The 24676-nt window shown below is 39.2% G+C and overlaps 5 protein-coding genes and 1 pseudogene across 5 annotated transcripts; 4 read left to right on the top strand and 2 right to left on the bottom strand.

Annotated features, from left to right (window-relative positions):
* Positions 1-1296: 1296 nt before the first annotated feature.
* On the top strand, positions 1297-4775 carry LOC111793202 (plant intracellular Ras-group-related LRR protein 9-like). The gene is made up of 3 exons (XM_023674979.1): positions 1297-2173; positions 3302-3468; positions 3728-4775. Exons 1-3 carry the CDS (start codon positions 1406-1408, stop codon positions 4371-4373), a joined length of 1581 nt encoding a protein of 526 aa, XP_023530747.1. The 5' UTR covers positions 1297-1405; the 3' UTR covers positions 4374-4775.
* Positions 4776-5202: 427 nt separating this feature from the next.
* On the top strand, positions 5203-8707 carry LOC111793204 (annotated as a pseudogene).
* A 315-nt stretch (positions 8708-9022) lies between these two features.
* LOC111793221 lies at positions 9023-9597 on the top strand. The gene has a single exon (XM_023675003.1). The coding sequence runs from the start codon at positions 9059-9061 to the stop codon at positions 9440-9442; it is 384 nt and encodes a 127-aa protein (XP_023530771.1). The 5' UTR covers positions 9023-9058; the 3' UTR covers positions 9443-9597.
* Positions 9598-10861: 1264 nt separating this feature from the next.
* Positions 10862-13265, bottom strand: LOC111793200 (pentatricopeptide repeat-containing protein At3g48250, chloroplastic). The gene has a single exon (XM_023674978.1). It carries the CDS (start codon positions 13225-13227, stop codon positions 11314-11316), a length of 1914 nt encoding a protein of 637 aa, XP_023530746.1. The 5' UTR covers positions 13228-13265; the 3' UTR covers positions 10862-11313.
* A 4080-nt stretch (positions 13266-17345) lies between these two features.
* On the bottom strand, positions 17346-19226 carry LOC111793205 (elongation factor Tu, chloroplastic-like). Its single transcript, XM_023674982.1, has one exon. The coding sequence runs from the start codon at positions 19064-19066 to the stop codon at positions 17642-17644; it is 1425 nt and encodes a 474-aa protein (XP_023530750.1). The 5' UTR covers positions 19067-19226; the 3' UTR covers positions 17346-17641.
* Positions 19227-19958: 732 nt separating this feature from the next.
* On the top strand, positions 19959-22207 carry LOC111793203 (cytochrome P450 71A6-like). The gene is made up of 2 exons (XM_023674980.1): positions 19959-20905; positions 21458-22207. The coding sequence occupies exons 1-2, from the start codon at positions 20006-20008 to the stop codon at positions 22085-22087; spliced, it is 1530 nt and encodes a 509-aa protein (XP_023530748.1). The 5' UTR covers positions 19959-20005; the 3' UTR covers positions 22088-22207.
* The last annotated feature ends 2469 nt before the right edge of the window (positions 22208-24676 follow it).

Consider the following 24676-nt stretch of genomic DNA (forward strand, 5'->3'; position numbering starts at 1 on the left):
AAGGAAGGGGGATGGCTTTGGGAGTCATTTGACGGAAATGCCCTTTTTTTTCCTTTTTTAAGGTGTAATTATTTTAATACGACCAGTGCCGAGTCGACCCATATTCGGAGGGGTCAATGAAATTTTGTCAAACTTGGCTTCAAAGAACACGAAAAGTTGGTTCATGATTTCATACACTCCGAGAGGCTTCTGAATAATTTAATCACCAAAATTATTGGAATTTTATAATGGAACTCTCCGAAAATGCTTTTAATTAATAACAATTCAAATATACTCAACTTTTCATTCAACTAATTAAACTTAACAGCCATATTCATTTGATGTGCATTTCAATCGATAAATCTTTTTGTGATCTATTAAGGTAGATATAAATTTTAAAAAATATATTATAAAAATGATAAATCTTTTTGTGATCTATATTTAGATATAAAATTTAAAAAATATATTATAAAAATTAATTATAGTATAAATTTTAGATATAATAGTCTGTTAATATATTTTTTTTCAAAATTTAGTTAGTTGTATATTTTATATTAGAATGTGATTATAAATATATATTTTAGGTTAGGATTTGATTAACAATATATTTTATCTTATTTTCAAAATTTAGTTAGTGGAATATTTTATATTAAGATTTGATTAACAATATTTAGTTTACGATTTGATTAACCATATATATTTTATCTTATTTTCAATATTTAGTTAGTTATATATTTTAAATATTAATTTTTTTCCTATTTTGATGGTAACTTGGTTATTTTGTTGGTAACAACCAATTAACAAATTAATGTAGATCTCAGTAAGTAAGTAGATCTCATTCTTAGCATTATCTCAATTCTGTTTTTTATTTTTAACAGTATCTCAGTTTTTCCTTCCTAATAGTATCTCACTTATGTTTCTCATTCTTAACAGATAAATAATTTGACAACAATAAAGTTAATCATATATAACCTAATGTTTAAGTTATAATACAACATGGTTATCAAAATTTAGAAACCATACTCTACTTTTTGATATATAGTGTTTAGTGTTTATTATTTGTATAATTAATAGAGCAAACAAATAAAAAATAAATAAAAATCCATAATTCCTCTAATCTATAACGGTATATCTTACGCGAAAGGATTAGCAACGGACGCGTTAACGATGAAAGAAATGGTCAAATTTTGTTTTAAATTAATAATTATCAATAACTCGATAATGGGGAAATTTATTATTACCCGCTGTTACAGTTGTAACGAACTTGGATGACGTGGATGAATCCGGGTGTGAAGGTTTCGGCGAGCTGAGTGTAATATCTCCGCTCCCTCCAGTTTCTGTTCTTCTTTTTCTTATTCTTCTTCTTATTCTTCTTCTTACTCTCTTTCTTATTCTGCTCCGATCAATTGTTCTTCGATCACTCACCATGGCGATGGATCCCAACCCCAAACGTTTCCCCATCCTTTCCTATGTCCTGGCCCGAATCCCCTCTCTCAGCCCTCGATCGCCGCGCACCGAAACCGACATCGAACAGCCTGCATCTCCCATGTCCCGCAACGCTCCGCATCATTCCCCCCATCCTTCCTCGTCCTCCCCCCGAATCGTTGATCACATGCCTCATTTATCGGACCCTAAGTTATTGGCTTCTATGACCAGCGCTATATCTGATGTCGCTAAGACCCGATCCGTCCTCAAAAACCTTGGGGAGAGACCTGACCATGAGGCTGTCGATACTGCTAAGGCTAAGCTTGCTGATGTAGAATCCAAGTTGTCTGCTAAGCTCCAGGAAATCGTGCTTTCGTCTAGGCCGGCGGATGTGGAGTTGCTCGAGTGGAGGGCTCATCTTCCTCAGCAAGAGAACGAGTGCCGGGAGGCGGCGGATAAAGAGAAGCAGGTGTATAAGGCGATTGTGCAATTGGATGCGATGCACGAGGCGTATGAGAAGATGTTGAAGGAAGCTGAGGAGAGGTTGGTGAAGATTTACGAGTCTGCGGAGAGAAAGCTGCCGGAGGAACAACGCTTGGATCCAGTCAACGAGGAGGTCAATGAGGATGTTGCGAGGATTCTTCAGGAGGCAAATGAGAAGCAAATTGATCGAGTTAGTCTCTCTGGCCGACGTTTGCGGTTCTTGCCTGAAGAATTTGGACGTATTCGGGGATTGGTTGTGCTTGATATTTCCTGCAATCAACTCAAGGTTAGCTTACTGCATTCAATGCCTTGTTCTTTGCATCTGTAGTCGAATCATCACCACACTGTGACAGATTATACTAGCGACCGATAATGAATTCCTGCTCTTGAAATGAACCATTTGTGTGTGAAAGTATGTTGAATTGAAGGCTTCATTAGTTCATATGAGTATAGGGGCTTTTGTAGATTATATGACGATTAGAATCTTTGTTAGAAACACGCGATTGGTTTAACTATGGCTTATCGTTCCGACTGTTTGAGAAGTCTTCGTTAACATCGACTTGTGTGCAGTATGTTTCAAGGCTGGTTTTTAGCTCCTCAGTGTTGTTTGCTTTTGTAATAATGATGTGCTTAAGGTTGATATCTGAATCACTTATTAGACTCTTGGTTTAACATTTCAATATATTGAGGATATCATTTTCTTCCTGTTTGGAGATGGGATAGATGGATGGGGGCCATTCCATTGAAGTTCTGCTGATTGTAAATTCTTTTACTGTCAATGATGGCCATTTAGATCCTAGTACAATGGTGCTTTTAGCAGGCCCTTCAATCGAAATTTACACTGGGATGTTAAGGACCAAGAATTTCTTTCCCCTTTGTCATGGTCCTCTAGTTATAGGGCATTTAGAGCACTCTTGTAAAAAATGGGGGCTGGATATGGGTGGTTTATGCCAAGATGCATAGAATCCAACGGACAACGCTATGTAAGAACGGTGGTCTTTGGTAGAAAGATTATATTCTCAAGAAGTCTACTAGGGACTTTTAACAACTTGAAAACTATGCATGGTCTTATTATTCATCATTGCTATGATGATGATTTGAAATCTATGGAGAGAAGTCTATAAATAATTGGTGCAGATGGCAGGAGATTGTCCTGAAGTATAGGTTAGATCAATATTTGAGTTATTAATGCTTCGCATCTTAAATATGTGGTTGGGCTATTTTTGCTTTTTGTATAATACTCTTCTCAACTTCCATTGCTATGCTTAGCATGTGCTTTTCACAGGTCTGTCAGTATTGGACTTGGATTTGAGTTGGCCATATTAAAAATTGAAGATGCACGAATATTTATTTGTATGATTTGTTTCTTCAATTATATTTTTTACTTCTTCACTTGCATTTACAACTACTGCAGATTATCCCTGATTCGATATCCGGCTTAGAAAATCTAGAAGAGATGAATGCCTCATCCAATCTTCTGGGTACATTGCCTGACTCAATTGGCTTATTGCAAAAGCTGAGACTCCTGAATGTCTCCGGGAACAAGTTGCACGCCCTTCCTGACACAATATGCCAGTGCAGGTACAAGATTTTACCTACGCAAGAAATAACATCTTTCTATCATTTTGCCAATATGATCATAGATCAATTGCTTCCTTTGATCAAGAGCGTTTAAATCCCTCACTTTACATGTTTTTGAACAAAAAGTCATCTTTCTAGCATTTCTCCATGACTCTACAGTACCCGCATTTCACACGTTTTTAAAAATATATTCAGCGATTTTATTATGAATTCTCTGCTGCAAAGTTAAGACTTCTATTATTGCGTCTTGAATCCGTAGGTCATTGGTGGAGTTAGATGTGAGCTTCAACAGTCTAACGTACTTGCCAACAAATATTGGCCATGAACTAGTGAATTTGCAGAAGCTTGCTATCCAGTTAAACAAAATACGTTCACTTCCCTCTTCTGTTTGTGGTATGAGCTCTTTGCGTTACCTGGATGCTCATTTCAACGAGCTTCATGGCCTTCCTCAGGCAATTGGGAAATTGACTGAACTCGAGTATCTCAACCTAAGCAGTAACTTTACTGACCTTAATGAACTTCCACAGACCTTCGGTGATTTATCCAGCCTTAGGGAACTTGATCTTAGCAATAACCAGATTCACTCTCTACCCGATACATTTGGCCATCTTGAGAATTTAAAGAAACTAAACTTGGAGCAAAATCCTCTTGAAACTCCACCCATGGAAGTCGTAAACAAAGGACCGGATGCTGTGAGGACATTCATGTCCAAGAGGTGGCTAGAAATTCTTGAGGAGGAAGATAGCAAAAGAACTCTTGCAGTGGAAGAACAAGGACAGACTGGATGGCTGACTCGAAGCACTTCTTGGGTGAAGACGTACGTTTCTGGGGTTACAGAAACCGTGTCTGGAATTGTTGGATCTCCTAAAAGTCCGAAAGACCCTTTTCTTGATCAGCAGCTATAATGTGATGGAGCTCTTACACCCATTTTTACAATCCTTACACCTCTTACCTATCACGGCCTTGCTTCCTTCACCCCACACTGATTTTGGGTCCTTGATGATAGGCCTCGATCAGGTTCAGTAGATTCTTTATAATGTCATGAGAACTCATAACAAGCCACAATTATAAGCAATTTTTGTTGGAGTTTGAAGCTTGGATGAGTTTGCTATTGTGTGTTTTTGTAGCGTGTCTACGGCAATTGAACAGTGAGGGAAATTTGCTGGGTTACTTACATTTCTCCCCGGTTCATTACTGGCCGTATTGTACATTTCTCCTTACTAATAACCATATTTTCCCATCCAGTTTGACCTGAATGACTCTCTTTCACTCCGATATTTAGTTTAAATCAACTTCTTTTCCTTACACTTTGAAGCCATCGATTATCTTTGGCTATTCATTTCTAACATTACTATCACATCATGTATGAAATATATGTACGTGTAAAGGATAAAGAAAGAAGAGAAGAAAACATATACTTTTTAGTCTTTTGATAGTTTCATGTATATATACATATTCTTGATCACTTTGTCACGTTTGAACACAGATTGACTTTTGTGTAATCTAGAGAGATCTTGTATGTGTATAAACTACAGGGAAACGTTGATTTCATTCATAATTAGATCCATTGTAGCGGATCCTGCTTTGGTTGGCCTTTCCAATAAATAAAAGAAATGAACTACTTTTAGTTAGGTGTAAAATGTGAGTGATTGATTCGAAGGCTTCTTGATCCTGGTTGGAGTGATTTAAAGGTTAATCATATTGTCGGCTGTGTTCAAAACAGAGGCGTGAAATTTTGAACACTCAAGTCTGTCTGCGTTTCAAAATTGGACTGCCACCGAAATGAAACAATTCAGCCTTTTCTTTACTGCGTTGTCCTGCAATCCAAGGCTTCACATTGCGACTGCATGCATATCGCCAAGTGAATGCTACTGAGATTCTACTGTTCATTTCTCAGATAAGTCTCCTTCACTCAACTTTTATTATAGTTTATTAGTGTCAAATAAATGAAGCTTCTGCCTCCTCACGCAACCCATCTTCATGTTTGTCACTATAAACAATTGCTATTTATGACGTGGTGATTGCGTTTACTTCTCTATATTAAACTAATCCCCCTCGGTGTTCATGTGGCCCTTTTTGCTTATTAATTTAAAACTGGCAACTACCTGACATGATTTCAATTTAAAAGGCAGTGCCTTGGGATTGTGTTCTTGTGGCCCTATTTGCTTATTCTTTTGCATTCTTTGGAAATTGACACTTCTGTCTGCTGCCTGCTTAATCTTGATGGATGCAGATTTCAACACACAGTTGCTTAAGCTCGATGAAGCGCATTTGGTTTCAGAGTGTGAGAGGGATTTGAAGGGGTTGGATAATGGAGAGGGATGGGAGGAGGTGATGACTGAGATAAGGAAGCAGATAGGGCTGGCGGGTCCTCTGGTTTTGGTGAGCTTTTTGCAGTATAGTTTGCAGCTGATATCGATCATGTTCATTGGCCATCTTGGAGAGCTGCAACTCTCTGGTGCTTCAATGGCATTCTCTTTTGCTGGAGTCACTGGCTTTAGTCTCTTGGTATGCTGCTTATCTTCCTTTCATCTTCCCTTCTTGTACTGCCAACCATTGCCAATTGTTTTCTTTTCAACTCCTCTTCATTTTAGGTTTGAATTAACATATGGAAATCCAATGTTCAATCAATACTCTCACAATCAACAAAATTTTGTTTCTTTATTTCACATTTTTGTAGCTAGGAATGGGCAGTGCATTAGAGACACTATGTGGACAAGCCTATGGAGCAAAACAATATCACATGCTTGGGATCCACATGCAAAGAGCCATGGTAGTCATTTCAATTATCTGCATTCCCATAGCCCTTTTGTGGGCATCAATCCAACAAATCTTCACCCTTCTCAAACAAGACCCACTCATTTCAGAGCAAGCTGGAATCTATGGCAAGTGGCTAATCCCCAGCATCATCCCTTATGGCCTTCTTCAGTGCCAACTTAGATTCTTACAGACTCAAAATCTAACTTCTCCACTGCTGATTGCCACCGGAGCCTCCAGTTTGATCCATCTTTTTGTTTGTTGGGGTTTGGTTTTTGGATTTGGATTTGGCATCAGAGGAGCTGCTTTGTCCTCTGCCATAACTTACTGGATCAATGTGCTGGTTTTGGGTCTGTACATCAAGTTTTCTCCTCAATGTCAGAAGACTTGGACTGGCTTCTCCATAGATGGAATCAAGAATTTGGTTGGCTTCTTGGCTTTGGCGATTCCTTCTTCACTCATGGTATGGTGAGTAAAGTAACTGATCCGGTCGGTATCTCCCAACTTATTTATCGTTTGCAACTCGAACACTCTTTAATCGTTCATACATAAACATTTCCAAACTTCATGATATAATATTGTTTAATTCATGAATGGCAGCTTGGAGTACTGGTCGTACGAGTTTTTAGTTCTCATGTCCGGGCTTCTTCCCAATCCGGAGTTGGAAACGTCGATGCTGTCGATCAGGTTGGGTCTATTATATTTGCTAGTTTAAAACTTTTAATTTTGTATGTACCGACTAAACACTTGGTTTATCAAATAAAGCATCATTTTGTAAGTTAATTTTGAGCTCAGTTATTCTTAGATAATGTAGTCAACATATTGCGTAAGCACAATGATCAAGTAGACTTATAATTATTATGAGTGAAATGATTTGGTTGCAGCTTGAGCACAAGTTCGCTGGTTTTCAGAATCACCTATGGCTTCGGCAGTGTAGTGAGGTATAAATTACATGTTTATAAATTTGAATTGAAAATTTATGAATTTTTTTTTTAAAATTTGGAGACCAAATAGATACAAACTTTAAGTTTTGGAGACTAAATTTATAGTATGATATAACTGAAACTGTAATGTTGCTGTTATGAATGAAGCACAAGAGTGTCGAATGAGTTAGGGGCAGGGAAGGCAACGGCAGCTAGGCTAGCAGCTAAGGTAGTGGTGGTTTTTGGGGTCGCCGAAGGAATGGCATTAGGAATTTTACTAATTGCTTTGAGGAACGAAATGGGGTTATGTGTTCACCAATGAAGCAGAGGTGGTGAAATATTTGAGTATGATAATGCCAATACTTGCCACTTCCAACTTTATGGATGCCATCCAAGGCGTCCTTTCAGGTACGATATGATTCCCGAAATTTTTTCTAAAATTCTTTATCTGACTTTCGTATTTATTATATGACACGTCAGTTTTTTCTATATATTAACTAGGTGCTACAAATACATTATTTTTTTGTATTTGTGGTACCTAGTTAGTAAGAGATATTGGGTGTAATTTGTTATTAATAAATGGGTATGGGTATTCAGGGATAGCTAGAGGATGTGGATGGCAGAAGATAGGGGCATGGGTGAACCTTGGAGCATATTACCTACTTGGGTTACCTTGCGCTATAATCTTCACTTTTCTGTTGCATTTTGGAGGGAAGGTATATATATTACTATTTCTTATTTTCTTTCTCTAATTATTAATTACCTTAAAATAATTATAGTTATTATTAACCTCTCGTTTGAATTTGGTTGAAAATTAAGATTTTAAAAAGTAACAAATAAAAGAAAGAGAAAGTTTGATATTATGGATAATGACAGGGACTATGGATGGGAATTACATGTGGAAGTTGTCTACAATCCATTCTGCTTTTGTTCATTACTTTTAACACAAACTGGGAGGACCAGGTCCTTCATACTTCCTTCCTATTTTCCTTTTTTCTTTTTTTTTTTTTTTTTTTTTTTTTTTAATTTTTAAAATTTATTTTTCTGTATTTACTCATATATAAAGCTTCTTCCATCAGGCAAGCAAAGCAAAGGAAAGACTATTGTATGGCTCAAGCCTTCCTCTCAGATGAGAATTGAGTGCTGATTTGTACAAATGTCTTGAGCGTTAAACAACTTGATCTTCTTTATTAGATCAGATCAACTTACTTACTTTCCTATCATTTATCCATTTAAGTTGTGTTATACTAGTTAGCAACACTAATTAGTCACAATCAATAAATATATGATTTCATTAATATAAAACTTTAGGACATAAAGAGAAAAAAAAAATGAAATTTATATTAATAATATGTGGGCACATGCAGAGAGTAGTCCCCAAATTATGCAATTAGCAGTTGACTTACTACTTCAATTAAAGCAAATTATCAAGTAGCAACCTTATTATAAAGCATCTTATATCCCTAATTTTAGGGGTTTATATCAAATTTAATCGTAAATTTTAATTTCGTCAAAATAAGTGTGTATTCAATTTTCACTAAATATTAGTTTTATAAGAATATTTTAAAGAAAAAAAAAAAAAAAAAATCGCTGAAATAAAAATATCATGTACTATAAATTGCAATATTTTATGAATTGAAGGCAGAAATTAATTTTGTACCTTGAAAAGATATATTGGCCCCCACATAATGAGGTCGAGCACCTCCCCATGTGCAGCACATGGCTGCCAATTCCTTTCCCAAGCACCAATCTTGAAGCAACTTTGAAATAATCAATCAAAATCCAAGATTCAATTAATATCCATTTGAGTTGTCATAATAATTCATATATAAAAACAAATAACAAACGGAAAGTTTGCATAAAAAGCACATACTCTCATCAGATTGCTCTGTAACGCAAAGCGCAGAAGAATGTCGACTCCGGTGACGGAGGCAGTTTTGCTGTCGGGGATATTTCTGTTGCTTTCAGGTTCGTGTATTGTCGTTCTTAATTTTGATTTGATGGGGCGATGGGTTCCAATTGTGGGGTTGCTAGTGGTTGCCGGAGTGGCGGTGGTGGCCGCGAGAGCCACCATGGTGGCGTGGATCACGGTGTTGGTGCTGTTGGCGTTCGCAGGAAACCGACGGCGGGTTTTGGTGAAACAGGGGAGACAGATCACCGCTGATGTAGCCATGTACTTGGGCGCCGTGTTGGTTAAAGAAAGAGGGCTTGTTGCTGTTGCTTTCGCCGCCGTCCTCAGCTTCGTCGCCGTGGTTCGGTCGATGGAGATCGATTCACTCTCTGTTTCTGTTTAATCTCAACAATCATGGAAGAAAAAGAATGGTTTTTGATTTTGTCCGGAGAGAGAAATTGGGGGAATTTTACTTTATTTGATAGTGGTGGTAGATTGAGCCATATAGTCACTTTGTAGCAGCCTTCAGAAAATGCTAGTCTAAGATTTGATTGTACATGTTTCTATATAAGATTCTTTTATAGATGTTTCAAAATATAAATTTTGTAGAACGCTGAATAAAAAAAAAAATTTCTTAGAATGTTGAATAAAAAATTAATGTGAAAAGTAAAAATGAAATTATATATTTAATTTAATAGATTTTGAGGCATAAGACTGATATTGGAGGAGAAAGCATAGTCCAAAAATTGAAAAATTGAGATACAAAGAAACATAATATTTAATATTAATAAATAGAATAGGAAATTTGAAGAGGTAAGTAAAGCTTAGTGAGTCATTTTATGAGAAAAGAAAAAAGGCATTAAAAATTTGGTGTGAAGAATGAGAGTGAATGAAAGTAAATATAAAAGAAATGAAAAGGGTTGAAGGAAGCGAAACACACGCACGAAGAACCGGATGAGTTCTTCCTTCCTTCCATCCGACTTTCATTAGTTTACGCCTCCCACACTCTTTGTTACTCTTTTATTACTCTCTCTCTCTCTGCATCGTTGTCAGCCTTGTGGTTTTAAAACCCGTATACTAGAGAGAAGTTTCCACACTTTTATAAAAAATGTTTCGTTCTCCTCTCCATCCGATGTAGGATCTCACAGTGACCAAATAAGTATAAGTATTTGATTTGACAGAAAAGGTAATCTCTACTGATCAGGCTCCAATCGAGTTATGTGTTCCAAAGATTTTTCTGCCATTTCAACATTTCTATGAGCTCTGGAGGAAGCCAAAAGTGTCCTCCAAACAACATCATTGGGTGCAGTGGACATGCTGTCAATGAACTGATGGGCTTCTTCAAGTAGGCTATCTCGACCAGGAATATCAACCATGCAACCATAATTCTCAATCCTTGTCTCAATATCAAAATCTCTCCATTTCAATTGAGATAGGAGCTTGAAAGATCCTGAATTTGATTATATATCGTATAGGATGGTTCAATTCAGTGGATCAAGAACAGCACAGAGATTCGCATTTCTATTGACTAGGAATTCTTTAATGGAATCCTCTACACTGCTTAGTTCAATTTGAACCAGACAAACAGGGGATCAATTGTAAGTAGTATTGAAATGGTCCTGTTCAGAGCAAAAGAAATGGCCATGGATGATTGACGAAACTAAGCCAAAGGATTCTCCTTAAGATCCACATAAATTCAGTTTAGACATGCGGAATCGTAACACTAACATCAAAGAACTTCTGCTAAAAACATCGTATTTAAGAGTATTTCTATGCCTAAAACAAGCATCAGGGCATATTTGCATAGGATGAACTAAACAGGAACAGAAAAAATGACAAACCCTTCATACATTAACATCATGTGCTAAGGAGCATATGAAGTATTCATAACACACGTTTATGGCAACATTGGATTACAAAAAGAATGTAAACAGAAGAACAGGCACCAAAAGAAAAGGGAAGAGAGACAAGTCATTATTCTCATTCCTAAACCAAAAAACTCGCTATTTGCTGCTGCGGTACGAAATTAGATATATCAGCAGGCAGATAAATTATGATGAGTGAATGATCCAAACTGATGGGAAGAATCGAAAAAGACGAAGACGAGGAGGCAACTATTTCCCTCCACCAACTGCAGGCCTGCTAGTTTTTTGCAAACCAAAACAGCTACATGAGCAGATATAAGCATTCATGAGCTTGGACTTCTCCAGTCTGTGGACTTAATCCTCGTCGGCCTAACTGAAACTGCGTCCGATGTGTTGTTAATCGTGATGATTAAGTTCCAATTGGATTGGGAGACGACTGAGTAGTAGTAGTAGTAGTAGTAGGAGTAGTGCTTTTGCTTTCTGCAGATCCAAAGAGCTTACAAATTTCACTATGCTTTCGAATGTGATGTGGGCATTTAAAGAGCAGATCTTTGGCCTCAGAATGTCTACCTTCGTTGAAAAATGAATTAAAAATATGAAGATAGGCAGACATGGAAGGATATTCTTTGGAGCTCAGAGCCTTCAAGAATTCAGCAGCATCCTCCACTGTACCAAACTTGGAGATATATTGAACAAATGGTTCAGGAAAAGGTGGGTAGTTCTGTTTCTTCATTAACCTAAGAAGAGAAATAGCTTCCTCAAGTTTCCTTACTTCAAGGAGCTTTTCGATTAGATGTTTGTATGTTGCCTGCCATGGTCTTAAATGAGCCTTATTCACCAACTCAATCAGCAATTGGTAAGCACCATCTAACTTTTTCTGGCCAAGGAAACCGCTAATTAGAACATCCAAAAGATCGGCGTCGGGATCACAATTCTTCTCTATCATCTTTGCAAAACAAACTAATGCCTTGTCGACTTCGTTGGCAGTACAATGTCCTTGAATTAAAATGGTCCAAGTCTTGATATCAGGAACGCATCCTTGTGCTTCCATCTCATCCAGCACTTCACAGGCTTCCTCAAGTCTCCTAGCCTTGCAAAGTCCAAATACCAATTGGCTGTATGTAACATTGTCTGGTTCATACCCTGCATTTCTCATAGACTTTACAATATTCTCCGCTTCATCGAACTTTCCCGCACTTGTCAATGACCTATGGATTCCATCGTAAACAGCTTTGGAGAGACTGTACCCTGTCGCCTCGAATTTCTTGGCCACTCTAAACACTAAGCTCAAATCTGGATTATCACTAGCAGAGATGCTCCGCAAAAGCACACTGCAATCCTGCAATGAGGGTTTGTAAGGCCCATCCATCATAAGCTCGTAAAGCTTGACAGCATCACCCATCATCTTGCTCCTCTGAAACTGCCTAGAGATCTTTATGTAAGTATCGATATCGATCTCATGACCAGCATTCTTCATTTCTTCAACCAAACCCCAGAACGCCTCAATCGAGTCATCCCGTCCCAAAACCCTAGCAATTGCATTGTATGTAACTGTGTTGTGATCATAATCCGGTCTACAACCAACCCAATGAAAAAAGCTCAAGCCTTTCAATGGAAAATTTCTAAGTTCTTTCAACACTCTAATTACAAAGCTATCTGATAATACAATACCAAGCCCCTCAAGTTTTTCAGCAACATCATTATTCCACTCTGACTGTAAAACAATGTTAACCACCTTCTGCACCACACTATCCATGGCATTTTCTTGCAGCATCCGATTGTAAAAATGAGTCAAAGCCGTGGCATCAGCGGCCTTCTTTGCCCTCTTCAAGACTCCCAAAATGGTCAAATAAGTTTCCTCATCAAGGTAAAACCCCCGTTCTTTCATGACCCTCAACGTAATCCAAAACTGCTTCATCGATTCATTTTGAACAAAAATCCTAAGCAAAATGCTATAAATCGGAGAACTCTGAGTAGACCCATTTTTCCCGCAGGCCCAGTTGAAGAAATCCGAGGCCTTTTGGGGTTCTTTATCGAGTCTTTTCAAGACATAGACCATAGTTTCGTGTGTGAGTGTAGGGTTTAAAGTCTCTAACTCTGTTTCTAAAATTTCCGACCAATCGTTGGCCAAAACAAGCTCGAGAAGCGAATGAGGCTTCGATGAGAAAAACATTATACGATGATTTGTTGTGAAAGGGGGAAAGCGGGATTGATGAGAAAGAGAAGAGGGCAAAAACCGAGTCACCTGGGAATGGCTCGACCGAGTCGAAAAGAGCGAGTTTGCCAGCGTGAGGGAAGTCAGAATTGCCTTTCTTCTCGCCATGGTTGCTCAGGGAAACTCCAATCGGCGTTCCAAATGATGTTCAGATGAAGAAGATCTCCGAGTTGGGGTTCTTTGAGGGTTTAACGGCACGGCTTCACCACTATCGCTGTCGGGTCGGTCGGGTCGGTTCGGGTATGTTCACTATTTATTATTATTTATTTTTAATTTTTCATTTCATATACATTTTAAGGCTAAATTGTATTTAATTAATCTTTATTTTTATTCAAAAAAAAATACAAATTAAATTAATTGAAATCTACCCTGGTGAGTGAGTGGGTGGAGCTCAATTCTTTTGGTACAAATAGCTTATATTTGAGCTTGATCGTGATACGATATGCTAAGTAGAAATTAGCTCGTTGATCCTATAAGGTTACAGTCTCGATCAATATGTTACACTTTTTTAGTCTCCTATTCCCTATCAGTAGAAACCAACTTGTTGATCCTATAAGGTTATAGTCTCGGGCATCAATATGCTATACTTCTTTAGTCTCCTATTCTCTATCGGTAAAAATTAGCTTGTTGATCCTACAAGGTAATAGTATGGGATGCCAACTAAGTTATCATCAATACGCTTACTAGTAATACATCACAAGAGCTTTGTTCTCGAGCCATTTTGAAATGGATATCAATGCCAACTCAAAAGAGCGTAGCGGCATTGGCCCATTCAAAAAAAAAAAAGAAAAAAAAAAAGAAAAAAAAAAACTAAAGTTGATGTATTGTAAACTCGTAATTGGTATAATTTCTTAGAAAGGTAAAACATGGGAGATGAAAAAGTGAAAAAGACAGAGAAAGGCAATGAGAAAAAGAATAAGGGAATTCCGGTGAGTGGGGAATTTTGGTGGCCGGCAGACGCAGCACATGTGTCAGCGAACAGGCTCCACCTCCATTGACTTCATTGCAAAGCTTGGTTTAACACACTGCCTATGCTTACCCATCATGCCAGACACCCCTCTTACGCGTCCCTTTTCCATTGCTCTGGACGCACTTCTGGTCTTTGGATTTAGGGTTTGGTGGAAACACAATGGATTCTGATCATAAACCCTACATTTTGTAGGAGATGACACAACTATCATTCTTCATAATTCAGCCAATATGTGTGAATAGTAAGCTTATAACGTGAAGAGGGCGTACCCTCTACTCATCCGCCAGCCAATGTGTAGATATTGTCAGTTTTGGTCCTCAGTCTCACAGTTTTGCAAACGCGTTTGTTTAGGAGAGATTTCTACACAAAAATGTTTACGCGTTTAAAACTGTGAGGGCAATGAGTCAAAGCGGACAATATCTACTAGTGGTGGATTTGGACTATTACAAATGGTGTCAGAGCTAGATACTAAGCACGAGGAGCTGGCATCCCAAGGGGGTGAATTGTGAGGAGAATGAAATATTTCTGATGAGGGCATAGAAATCTCTCTCTAGCAGATGCGTTTCAAAAATCATGAGGGTGACGACTATAGTAATGGACAAAATCGAATAATATCTGCTAACAGTGAGGTTGAAGTATTAGAAAGGAAGGATTACGAATTAGGGAGGGAGGTGTGAAAGTAAGAGAGGAGGAAATGATTGAAATATGAGGAGGGAAAGCGTGGAAGGAGAGCAAGAAAGAATTGGAAAGAAGCGACAGAAAGAGAAAAAGGGGAAAGTTGGTATTGGTTTTAGGAGGGCGTATAGAGGCACATCTTTAGGGCACCATCCCTCCATCCCTTTTAAACCCACTCTAACATTGTAAAGCCAATCCCAATATGCATGCGGGAATAATTTCATTCACTATATAAACCCATTTTCATGTTCTCCTTCTCTGCTCTCTCTGCAATGGAGCGCTGCCCTTTTCTTCTTCTCTTCTTCTTCTTCTTCTTCTTCTTCTTCTTCCAGCCCTCAATGGAGGATGGTTTGAAGAATTTGGAGGTGCTTGGCGGGGGAGAATTGGTGTAGCAGCTGCCTGAGCTCATCCAAGCAAGGTAGGGGGAATCGAGCGCCCTGGTCCGACAATATATATGTATAAATCTATGTATGTCCTTTAATCTTGTTGTTGTTGTTGTTGTAGTATCTATATGTCACATGTAATAGAAGCTATGATATTGAATAATTGTTGGTATTTATTAGAGTTTTAGAAAGAAGTGAATTGTGTTGGTTTGGATGTGTGTGTGTGTGTGTGTGTGTGTATGCGCACTGAGAAAGAGGAAGAACAGGAAGAACAGCAGGAAGAGTGAGTTGGAACATAGAGACAAGATCCAAAATTTGTGTTGAAATTGGAGAGTTGGAAAAGGTCATTTTCTATTACATATATATATACATATATATATCGAGGTCTGAATGCATCAAACTTAGAAACAAACAGGAAGGAAGAGTGAAATGAAAGTGGAGGAAGGGAAAGAAGAGTAGGACTTTACCTGCCCGCCCATTCTGCTTCTGTTTAAAGCCAACCATGACCTTCCCTTTTCACCCAACCATATTCTTTTTTTCTTTTTCTTTTTCTTTTTCTTTTCAATACATACATCAGAGCCCAGATTTACTATTTAGATTTACTATTTAGATTTACTATTTAGATTTACTATTTAGATTTACTATTTAGATCGGGTATGAAAGAGTAAACCAGGATAAATGGAAACCTAGCACAATTTTTAAAATGAAGAATAAAAAGGAGAGATATGTTTAGTATCCATTTGAATCAATTTTAAAGCTACTCATAGGTATCTAACCATTGTAACAATTGTGAGATAAAGACCCCGTAAGAATCAATTTTCCATGTATGTTCGCTCAAGAAATGAAAAAACTTTGAAAAATAAACCACCCTCAGAGTGTTTTCTAGTGAAAGTGTGTATAAATTTCATCCAATTTGAATATTTTTTAACCTAACTTTGTTGTTTTCTCCAAATGCTTCAAATTCCCCAAATAGGCCCCAAATTCCCCAAATAGGCCCTTCATGTCCAATTTGGGTCATAAGGTTTCGTAGGCATAGCTACAGGTTTTTGGTCTTCATCTTAGTACACGTTTTTAATACCTAGCATGGGAGTGAAGCTGTGATATTCCGGGACAAAATATTCCTGAAAGTGAAACTTTGATATTACACATTAGATGGAGAGGAGAACAAAACATATCCACCGTTGTTGAAGAGGGGAACAAAGCATTTCTTATAAGAATGTGGAAACCTCTCACCAAACGAGAAAACCCAAGAAGGAAAGTTCAAAGATAACAATAGTATCAAAGAAAGACACCAAGTGGTGTGCCAATGAGGACGCTGACTCCTAAAGGGGTGGATTGCAAGATCCGACATCAGTTGGAAAAGGTAATGAAGAATTCCATATAAGGGTGCGAGGACCTTGGATAAGGGTGTGGAAACCTCTCCTGAGTATACATGTTTTAAAATTTTGAGGGGAAGTCCAAAAGGAAATGCCCAAAGAAGACAATATTTGCTACCGATGGACTTGGACTCTTACAAAAACTAGGTGACGATGTTTTTCCAAACATGTTTCAATTGGATCAAAGTTTTCCAAGTTCACATTTGGGTTGAAAAGTGTTGAACGCATACCAGATGTTTTTTCTTTTCTTGTACTCAGTTCAGTTATAGTACAATCTGTAGTGTCTCTGGTGAATATTGTGAGAATAGCGAGAGACCAATACAAGAACTGAGAATCTCGTATCCTTCCGTCTCAATGAATGGTAAAATCAGAAAAAGCTTAGTTATTGAAAGAAGAGAACAAAGCAAAACGAATACTCAACCAAGACATAAGAACAGTAATCAAAACTTTCAAAAATTACACCTTTACCTTCAAGCAATTTAACTGCCGCAAGTATGACCAGCCTAAAGCCACTGTGCAACACCCACAAACAGTAACATAAACATCCAAACTAGCAGTGTTGTAATTCAGTGAAGGCAGAGCAATTGATAGATTATAGCTTTTATGAAAACAGAGTCATCGGCAAAAGCCCAACAACCTAATGCCTTCTTCAATAACTTCATGGCAATATCAAAAAACAAGAATTTCAATGCTATTGATGAGCTACAAATGAAGCTACCTCTGAATGCTTTTACCTTCAAACAATAACGATGGCAACAACAAATCATTGTGGTACCATTTCAGAGAGAAACGAAGAAGAACTATCACAAAGGAATGGTAGAATGCATAAATGCAGATGCTTCATTGAAAGACCTCCACAAAACTAAGCAGCACAAGAGAGGGGACAAAAAGGTATCTGCAAATTATACCATCATAAAAACAGTGTCCAGCCACGGGACATGTCCGCGCCAACCAACAAGATAATAACAAAACTACAAATATATGGCATTGAAAATCCAGAAAGTTACAGAAAATGAAGAAAAGAAATCATTGATGTTGGTTCAAATTTAGCCTAACTTAAAGGAGTAACGAACATTTCAGTTGATTTTCCACAATTTAAGTTTGTTTCTCCTTACCACTCACTCGATTATAGATTGGATCACACCAGCTCCAACAGTCTTTCCACCTTCTCTGATGGCAAACCTCATTCCTTGTTCACAAGCCACTGGCATTATCAGTTCAACAACCATTTTCACTCGGTCTCCTGGCATAACCATTTTTGACTCCTCGTCCTTGTCATTCATAATCGAAGTCACCTTACCGGTGACATCGGTCGTCCTCATGTAAAATTGTGGTCGGTAACCGGCGAAAAAGGGTGAATGTCTACCACCCTCTTCCTTCTTCAACACATACACAACTGCAACAAACTTGGTGTGTGGGGTGATGGTGCCAGGCTTGGCCAAAACCATCCCTCTCTGGATATCAGCCTTTTGAACACCTCTAAGCAACAATCCTACATTATCCCCAGCCAAAGCTTCATCAAGAATTTTCTGAAACATCTCCACCCCTGTTACTGTTGTGTTTCTAGTTTCCCTCAATCCTACAATATCCACTGTCTCTCCAACCCTAACGGTACCCCTCTCGACACGCCCTGTCGCCACAGTACCACGACCAGTAATAGAGAACACATCTTCAACAGCAAGCAAAAATGGAAGATCTGTTTGTCTTTCGGGTATGGGAATATAACTATCAACAGCATCCATAAGTTCAAAAATTTTATCCACCCATTCATTTTCGCCTCTAACAATATTGGGGTTAGCCATTAGAGCTTCCAAAGCTAACAAAGCAGAACCAGCAATAATTGGGACATCATCACCTGGAAATTCATAAGACGAAAGCAACTCACGCATCTCCAATTCCACAAGCTCCAGAAGCTCCTCGTCATCAACTTGATCCTTCTTGTTGAGAAACACCACCATATTGGGGACACCCACTTGCTTAGCCAACAAAATATGCTCCTTCGTTTGTGGCATTGGGCCATCAGCGCCCGAAACAACCAAAATTGCGCCATCCATTTGAGCAGCACCAGTAATCATGTTCTTGACGTAATCAGCATGGCCAGGGCAATCAACGTGGGCGTAATGTCGGCTCTCAGTCTCGTACTCAACGGTGGCGGTGTTAATCGTAATACCCCGAGCTCGCTCTTCAGGTGCGGCGTCAATTTCGTCATATTTCTTTGGGGCTTTGCTCAAAGCCATGGTTAAAGCGGCGGTGAGAGTGGTCTTACCATGGTCGACATGCCCAATTGTGCCGATATTGACATGGGGTTTCTTCCTCTCGAATTTGCCACGAGCGGCGCGAATAGTGAAGGAAGGAGAGCGTTTAACAGTGGCGGAAGAGGAAGAAGTGAAGGTTAGAGGGCGAAGAGAAGAAGGATTCAAGAAAGAGGAAGAAAGCTTGGTGATAGAGGAGGGTTTGGAGGAAAAGGGCGAAGGAGAGGGATGCGGGAAAGCGAGCTTGGAGGAAGTGGAAGTGGGAGCGGAAGCTAAGGAAATGGCCGCCATTGAAGAGCGAGGAATCCGAGAGAGAAACTGTGGAAGAAGGGAATGGATAGATTTGAAGGAGTGAGGAGAGATGGAGCGTTATCTTGTAGAAATGGGAAGACGAAAGAGAGCCTCAAATGGGCGTTCTATCCATTTCTGCCACCACCACAACTCTTCGGTACCCCCGAGTTTGTGCGCTACTGCTCCAAAAAAGGGCGCCTAGGGCTTCTTCTGAAATTCCTATTTTCTCCCTCTTACAATTTTAAAATCACCAAACACTCCTTTTGCGCTGCGGTGTCGTTTTTTACTCCACAATTATCACCACCTCCCGTTTCCTATCGCACCTCCGGTAGCATACACTTTCCGTGCTATTTATTTTATTTTAACGATATAACAATTATAGTTTTCTTTTTCTTTTCTTTTTTTAGGAAAGAAAAACTAACAACTCTCTCCATCCGAGTAAGCTTTTAATTATTTCTTTTTTTGGTTAAAGTAATAAAATACTCTTAAAAATACCTTCAAAAATAAGTTTCAAAATTAATATGTTTATATATATAAAACAAATATCTTAACAATTTGAAACTAACTTATTAAAGAAGCAAACATATACCATTTAACTAACAGATAATAATAAAGGGTATAATTTATTTTTATAGTTAACGTGACGGTTATACTCTTTCATTCATATTTTTTTACTTTTTTTTTTTTTATTTTTCTATTTCTTGTTATTTGATTTTTAAGATTAAAATTAGAAATTTTTTTTTATATATATATCTTGTCTTCCAAAGCTGGTTTGATTCCTTGTGTTAGATGAACACAACTCTCCGTAATGATATAATAGTGTTCAGGACCATAAACTAATGATCATTCTCTAAATTAGGAGTCTTTGATCATCCAATCCAACAATTATATATGCAGCCACCTCTCTGTTCAGGCAAAAGCAGAGAGAGAGAGAGAGCAATGGAAACTCTTCTTCTTCTTCAATCATCACTTCATCCAATTTTGTTCGGTGGTTGCGTCCTTGTCCTGATCTTCCTTCTCCAAAAATGGCTGCTTTCCAATCAAAACTCATCAAAAGCCTCGCCGCCATCGCCGCCAAAGCATCCAATCTTCGGCCACCTTTTGAAGCTTGGCCGCCTTCCTCATATTACTCTCCAAAACTATGCTCGCCGCTATGGTCCTCTGTTTCTCCTTCACTTGGGCGCCAAGCCCACCATCGTGGTCTCTTCTCCCCAACTGGCTCGTGATATCATGAAGACCCACGACCTTAGCTTTGCCAATCGACCCAAATCAAGCATGGCTGATAAGCTTCTTTATGGGTCAAAAGATATAGCGATGTCTCCTTATGGTGAATATTGGAGGCGGATGAGAAGCATCGGCGTGCTCCGTCTTTTGAGCCACAACAGTGTCCAATCGTTTTGTTGTGTTAGAGAACAAGAAGTGAAGGCCATGATCGACAACATCCAACGCAATCCACTGTCGGTTAATTTCACTGAACTCTTCTCTGGACTGACCAACGACGTGATTTGCAGGGTGGCCTTTGGGAGAAAATATGGGATTGGTCAAGATGGGTCGAAGCTTAGGTCCCTTCTCTTGCAATTTGGGGAGTTAATGGCGAGTTTTATCATTCGAGACTACGTTCCATTGCTGGGTTGGATCGATGGCATTACTGGGTTCGACGCCAAAGCCAAGAGGGTAGCCAAAGAGCTGGACATTTTGTTAGATGAAGTGATTCAAGATCATATTCATTTACAGAACAGAGCAGAGCACAAGGACTTGGTGGATATTCTACTCTCTATCCAAGTAGAGAACTCCACTGGTTCCCCCCTTCAAATGGAGAGCATAAAAGCTTTAATCTTGGTAAGGCCCGGTTACTAATTACGAATCTCCACACCGGTATGATATTCTCCGCTTTGAGCATAAGCTCATGGCCTTGCTTTGGGCTTCCCCAAAACGGCTCATAGGAGATGTATTCTTTACTTATAGACCTATGATCGTTCCATAAATTATCCCCTCGAACAAAATACACTATAAAGCCTCTCTTGAAGCCCTCGAATAGCCTCCTCTTAATTGAGGCTCGACTCCTTCTTTAGAGTCCTCGAACGAAGTACACCCTTTGTTCGACACTACTATACCTTCGAGGCTCACAACTTCTTTGTTCGACACATGAGTATTATATTGACGTGAGGAAGTTAAGAGCATGACTCTCATAACATTTTAGGAATAACTATTCTCCACAATGGTACGATGTTGTCCACTTTGAGTATAAACTCTAGTGGGTTTGCTTTGCGTTTCCCCAAAATGACTCGTACCAATGGATCATTACTAAATTAGGCAATGTGGAACTCACTCCTAATAACAGGCCCAGCATTTGTTCTTCTCGAGTTATCAACGTTGTGATTTTGATTACAGGACATGTTTGCAGCAGGCGTAGACTCGACGTACGCAGCATTAGAATGGGCAATGTCAGAATTGTTGAAACACCCAGAAAGCATGAAGAAATTGAAGGGTGAGATGAGGGAAATAATGGGTGGGAAAGGCTATGCGGGGGAGGAGGATATAGAAAAGATGCCTTACTTGAAGGCAATAATCAAGGAAACGTTGCGGCTACACCCACCACTCCCGCTTCTGTTCAGAGAATCGAGTGAATACATTAAGGTGAAGGGATACGATATTAATCCCGGCACTCGGGTAATCATCAATGCATGGGCCATCGGAAGAGACCCAGAGGTGTGGGAAGAAGCAGAGGAGTTTCGACCGGAGAGGTTCATGAAGAGTTCGATGGATTTTAAGGGTCAGAGTTTGGAGTTGATCCCGTTCGGTGCAGGGCGAAGAGGGTGTCCTGGAATTGCGTTTGCAATGGCAATGATTGAGATGGCTTTGGCTAACGTGGTGTATAAATTTGAGTGGAAGTTGCCTAATGGAGCTGCCGGGGAGGATTTGGACATGTCTGGAGTGTTTGGGTTAGCCACTCATAGGGAGTATCCACTTGTGGCAATCGCAACTTCTTGTCAGAGGGACTCGACGTCGTACAACTCATAGTACGTGGACATCAACTGTTTATCTACTTCTCATCGACTATCTTCTTGTTTGATCTTCTTTCTATAAAATATTATTAAATAAAAGCGGATTGACGCTCTAGAACGACATTCCTCTGTGACAGTGCAGTTCCCGAGTACCTTCGCACCTCGACCGATACCTGAAAAAGATAGTGAAAGAATGGTGAGTACAAAAATATACTCAGTAATCAACCTACTTGTAGGCTCCTCTTCGAGTAGATTTCCACTGACTTTTCTTTGGTCTATAAGAAGATTGAGCTCACTCTTACATTGCTCTGAGCTATTGTGTAGGTCTTGAAATTCCAATTGATTGTCTATCCGTGTAGTCCCTAATCCTTCTTTGAGACTGGTTTACGGTGTCACGGCGTCGACCTTGACTTGTTCCTACACTTAATAGACGTGTTCATACTAAATCACCTACCTGCGTAGTCCCTAATCTCTTCCAACACCGATTTACGAAGTTGCAACGTCGGCGTTGACTCGTTTCTACACTCGATAGGGGCTCTCATGCTGACACCTTCTCGTGTAGCCCCTAGTCCAACCAAGACTAGTTTACAGGTTCGCATGTTTCTACACTCAATAGGAGTCCATGTCTTGAGCTAACTACCCTTGTAGTCACTAATTTCTTTCGAGAACTGGTTTAACATGATTAGAGCGTCAACCCTGTCCTGACTCTACACTCAATAGTTACTTAACTAGTTTCGTGATTCTGTAGGGTACTTAAATCATGTTAATACATTGTGGAGGTCTACTAGGTTCTTAGGGTGTTCATGCGGTTTAAATTCCATTTTCTCATTTACAGGACATTCTAGGTTAGCCCTCGGCTTAACCAATCCTTTGATGCACATAGGTCTAACCTCTAGTTCTGCATGTAAACTGACTAGATATAGCGCCCTAATCTTAACTGTGATCTTGATGCATTCTCTATTAGGAAAATATTTCTATCAATCCTCTCTAACATATAAATCATGTCTACCTGTTCACATATATTATTTAAAAAGGTATCTACCGTTGCATGAAAATTATAACATAAATCACACAATCAAACAAGCTCAACGGGGAGATAAAATCTATCAATCACCTAGAGCACATATCAGAACATCCCTACCTCCATCATACCACAAATGAATGGCGTTAGTTAAATTAGGCATCCTTGTCAAATCTCTTGTTCTAAGGACAATTTGACCCACGTAATACAAGCCATTAGCTAGATGGGATAAGGGTGAAGGGGTCGCGTCTTCAACATGGGTGACTTTATGAACCTAAGAGGTGCCAACTCACCCCTTAAGTAAGACACGTAAGACACCATATAGTCTCATAAGAGCGTTTATTATGGGGTGACCATTCTAAAGCCTAGATTCTCAATTTCCTCGGATTTGATTCCTTAAATCATTATATATATATATATATATAGACACACACACACACACAGCCACATCTTTCCATTTCTAAATCAGGCGAGGGAGAGAGAGAGCAATGGAGACTCTTCAAACTCTTCAGACTCTTCTTCTTCATCCAATTTCGTTCACTGCTTTCGTCCTTATCCTGATCTTCCTTCTCCAAAAATGGCTGCTTTCCAATCAAAACACATCAAAAGCCTCACCACCATCTCCGCCAAAGCATCCAATCTTCGGCCACCTTTTGAAGCTCGGCCGCCTTCCTCATATCACTCTCCAAAACTATGCTCGCCGCTATGGTCCTCTGTTTCTCCTTCACTTGGGCGCCAAGCCCACCATCGTGGTCTCTTCTCCCCAACTGGCTCGTGATATCATGAAGACCCACGACCTTATCTTTGCCAATCGACCCAAATCAAGAATGGCTGATAAGCTTCTTTATGGGTCAAAAGATATATCGATGTCTCCTTTGTTAGAATTGGTCAATCCATTAGAATAGCTTGAAGTTAGTCATGCCATAAAGATAGGCTTACTTCGTTAGTTTCCTATGAAATCGGATCTATTAGTTAATCTTTTGCCAATATAAATAGAATATGTCCTCAATAGTGTGAGGCACAGTTTTGCATAAACTTGATATGGTATCAGAGCCGAAATAAGATCCACGAGATCCATAGCCTCTGCTGTTAGACATGTCAATCCCAAACAACACAATGTCTTCTCCGTCGATCAGTCAGGTGATTAGTGTTAAGCTTACACAAGAAAATTATCTACTGTGGTCTACCCAAATCCTTCCCTACTTGCGTAGCCAAAACCTTGTTGGTTTTGTGGATGGATCCATGCCTGCACCAAGCCAGACGATCGCCGTTGAACCAAGTGAAGAAACAGGGAATCGCAAAATTATCATCAACCCTGAGTTCACAGTCTGGTACCCCCAGGACCAGCTGGTACTCAGCCTCATCAACTCATCAGTCACTGAGGAGGTTCTCAGCACGATGGTTGGAATCACCACTGCACGAGAAGCCTGGATTACGCTGGAGCGACAATTTGCTTCCACATCTCGAGCAAGAGCAATGCAGATCCGTATGGAACTCTCTACTATCCAGAAAAAGGACATGACAATTGCTGACTACTTTCGTAAAGTAAAACATCTTGGTGATACACTTGCTGCCATTGGCAAG

This window comes from Cucurbita pepo, chromosome LG04 (assembly GCF_002806865.2).
Source record: "Cucurbita pepo subsp. pepo cultivar mu-cu-16 chromosome LG04, ASM280686v2, whole genome shotgun sequence".
Lineage (NCBI taxonomy): Eukaryota > Viridiplantae > Streptophyta > Magnoliopsida > Cucurbitales > Cucurbitaceae > Cucurbita > Cucurbita pepo.

Excerpts from the sequence above, each read along its gene's own strand:
- LOC111793221 (XM_023675003.1), top strand. The coding sequence starts at position 9,059 with ATGTCGACTCCGGTGACGGAGGCAGTTTTGCTGTCGGGGATATTTCTG.
- LOC111793205 (XM_023674982.1), bottom strand. The coding sequence starts at position 19,066 with ATGGCGGCCATTTCCTTAGCTTCCGCTCCCACTTCCACTTCCTCCAAG.
- LOC111793202 (XM_023674979.1), top strand. The coding sequence starts at position 1,406 with ATGGCGATGGATCCCAACCCCAAACGTTTCCCCATCCTTTCCTATGTC. Across the intron at positions 2,174-3,301 it reads TTTCCTGCAATCAACTCAAG|ATTATCCCTGATTCGATATC; the intron begins GTTAGCTTACTG and ends CAACTACTGCAG. Across the intron at positions 3,469-3,727 it reads GACACAATATGCCAGTGCAG|GTCATTGGTGGAGTTAGATG; the intron begins GTACAAGATTTT and ends TTGAATCCGTAG.
- LOC111793200 (XM_023674978.1), bottom strand. The coding sequence starts at position 13,227 with ATGGCGAGAAGAAAGGCAATTCTGACTTCCCTCACGCTGGCAAACTCG.
- LOC111793203 (XM_023674980.1), top strand. The coding sequence starts at position 20,006 with ATGGAAACTCTTCTTCTTCTTCAATCATCACTTCATCCAATTTTGTTC. Across the intron at positions 20,906-21,457 it reads GCATAAAAGCTTTAATCTTG|GACATGTTTGCAGCAGGCGT; the intron begins GTAAGGCCCGGT and ends TTTTGATTACAG.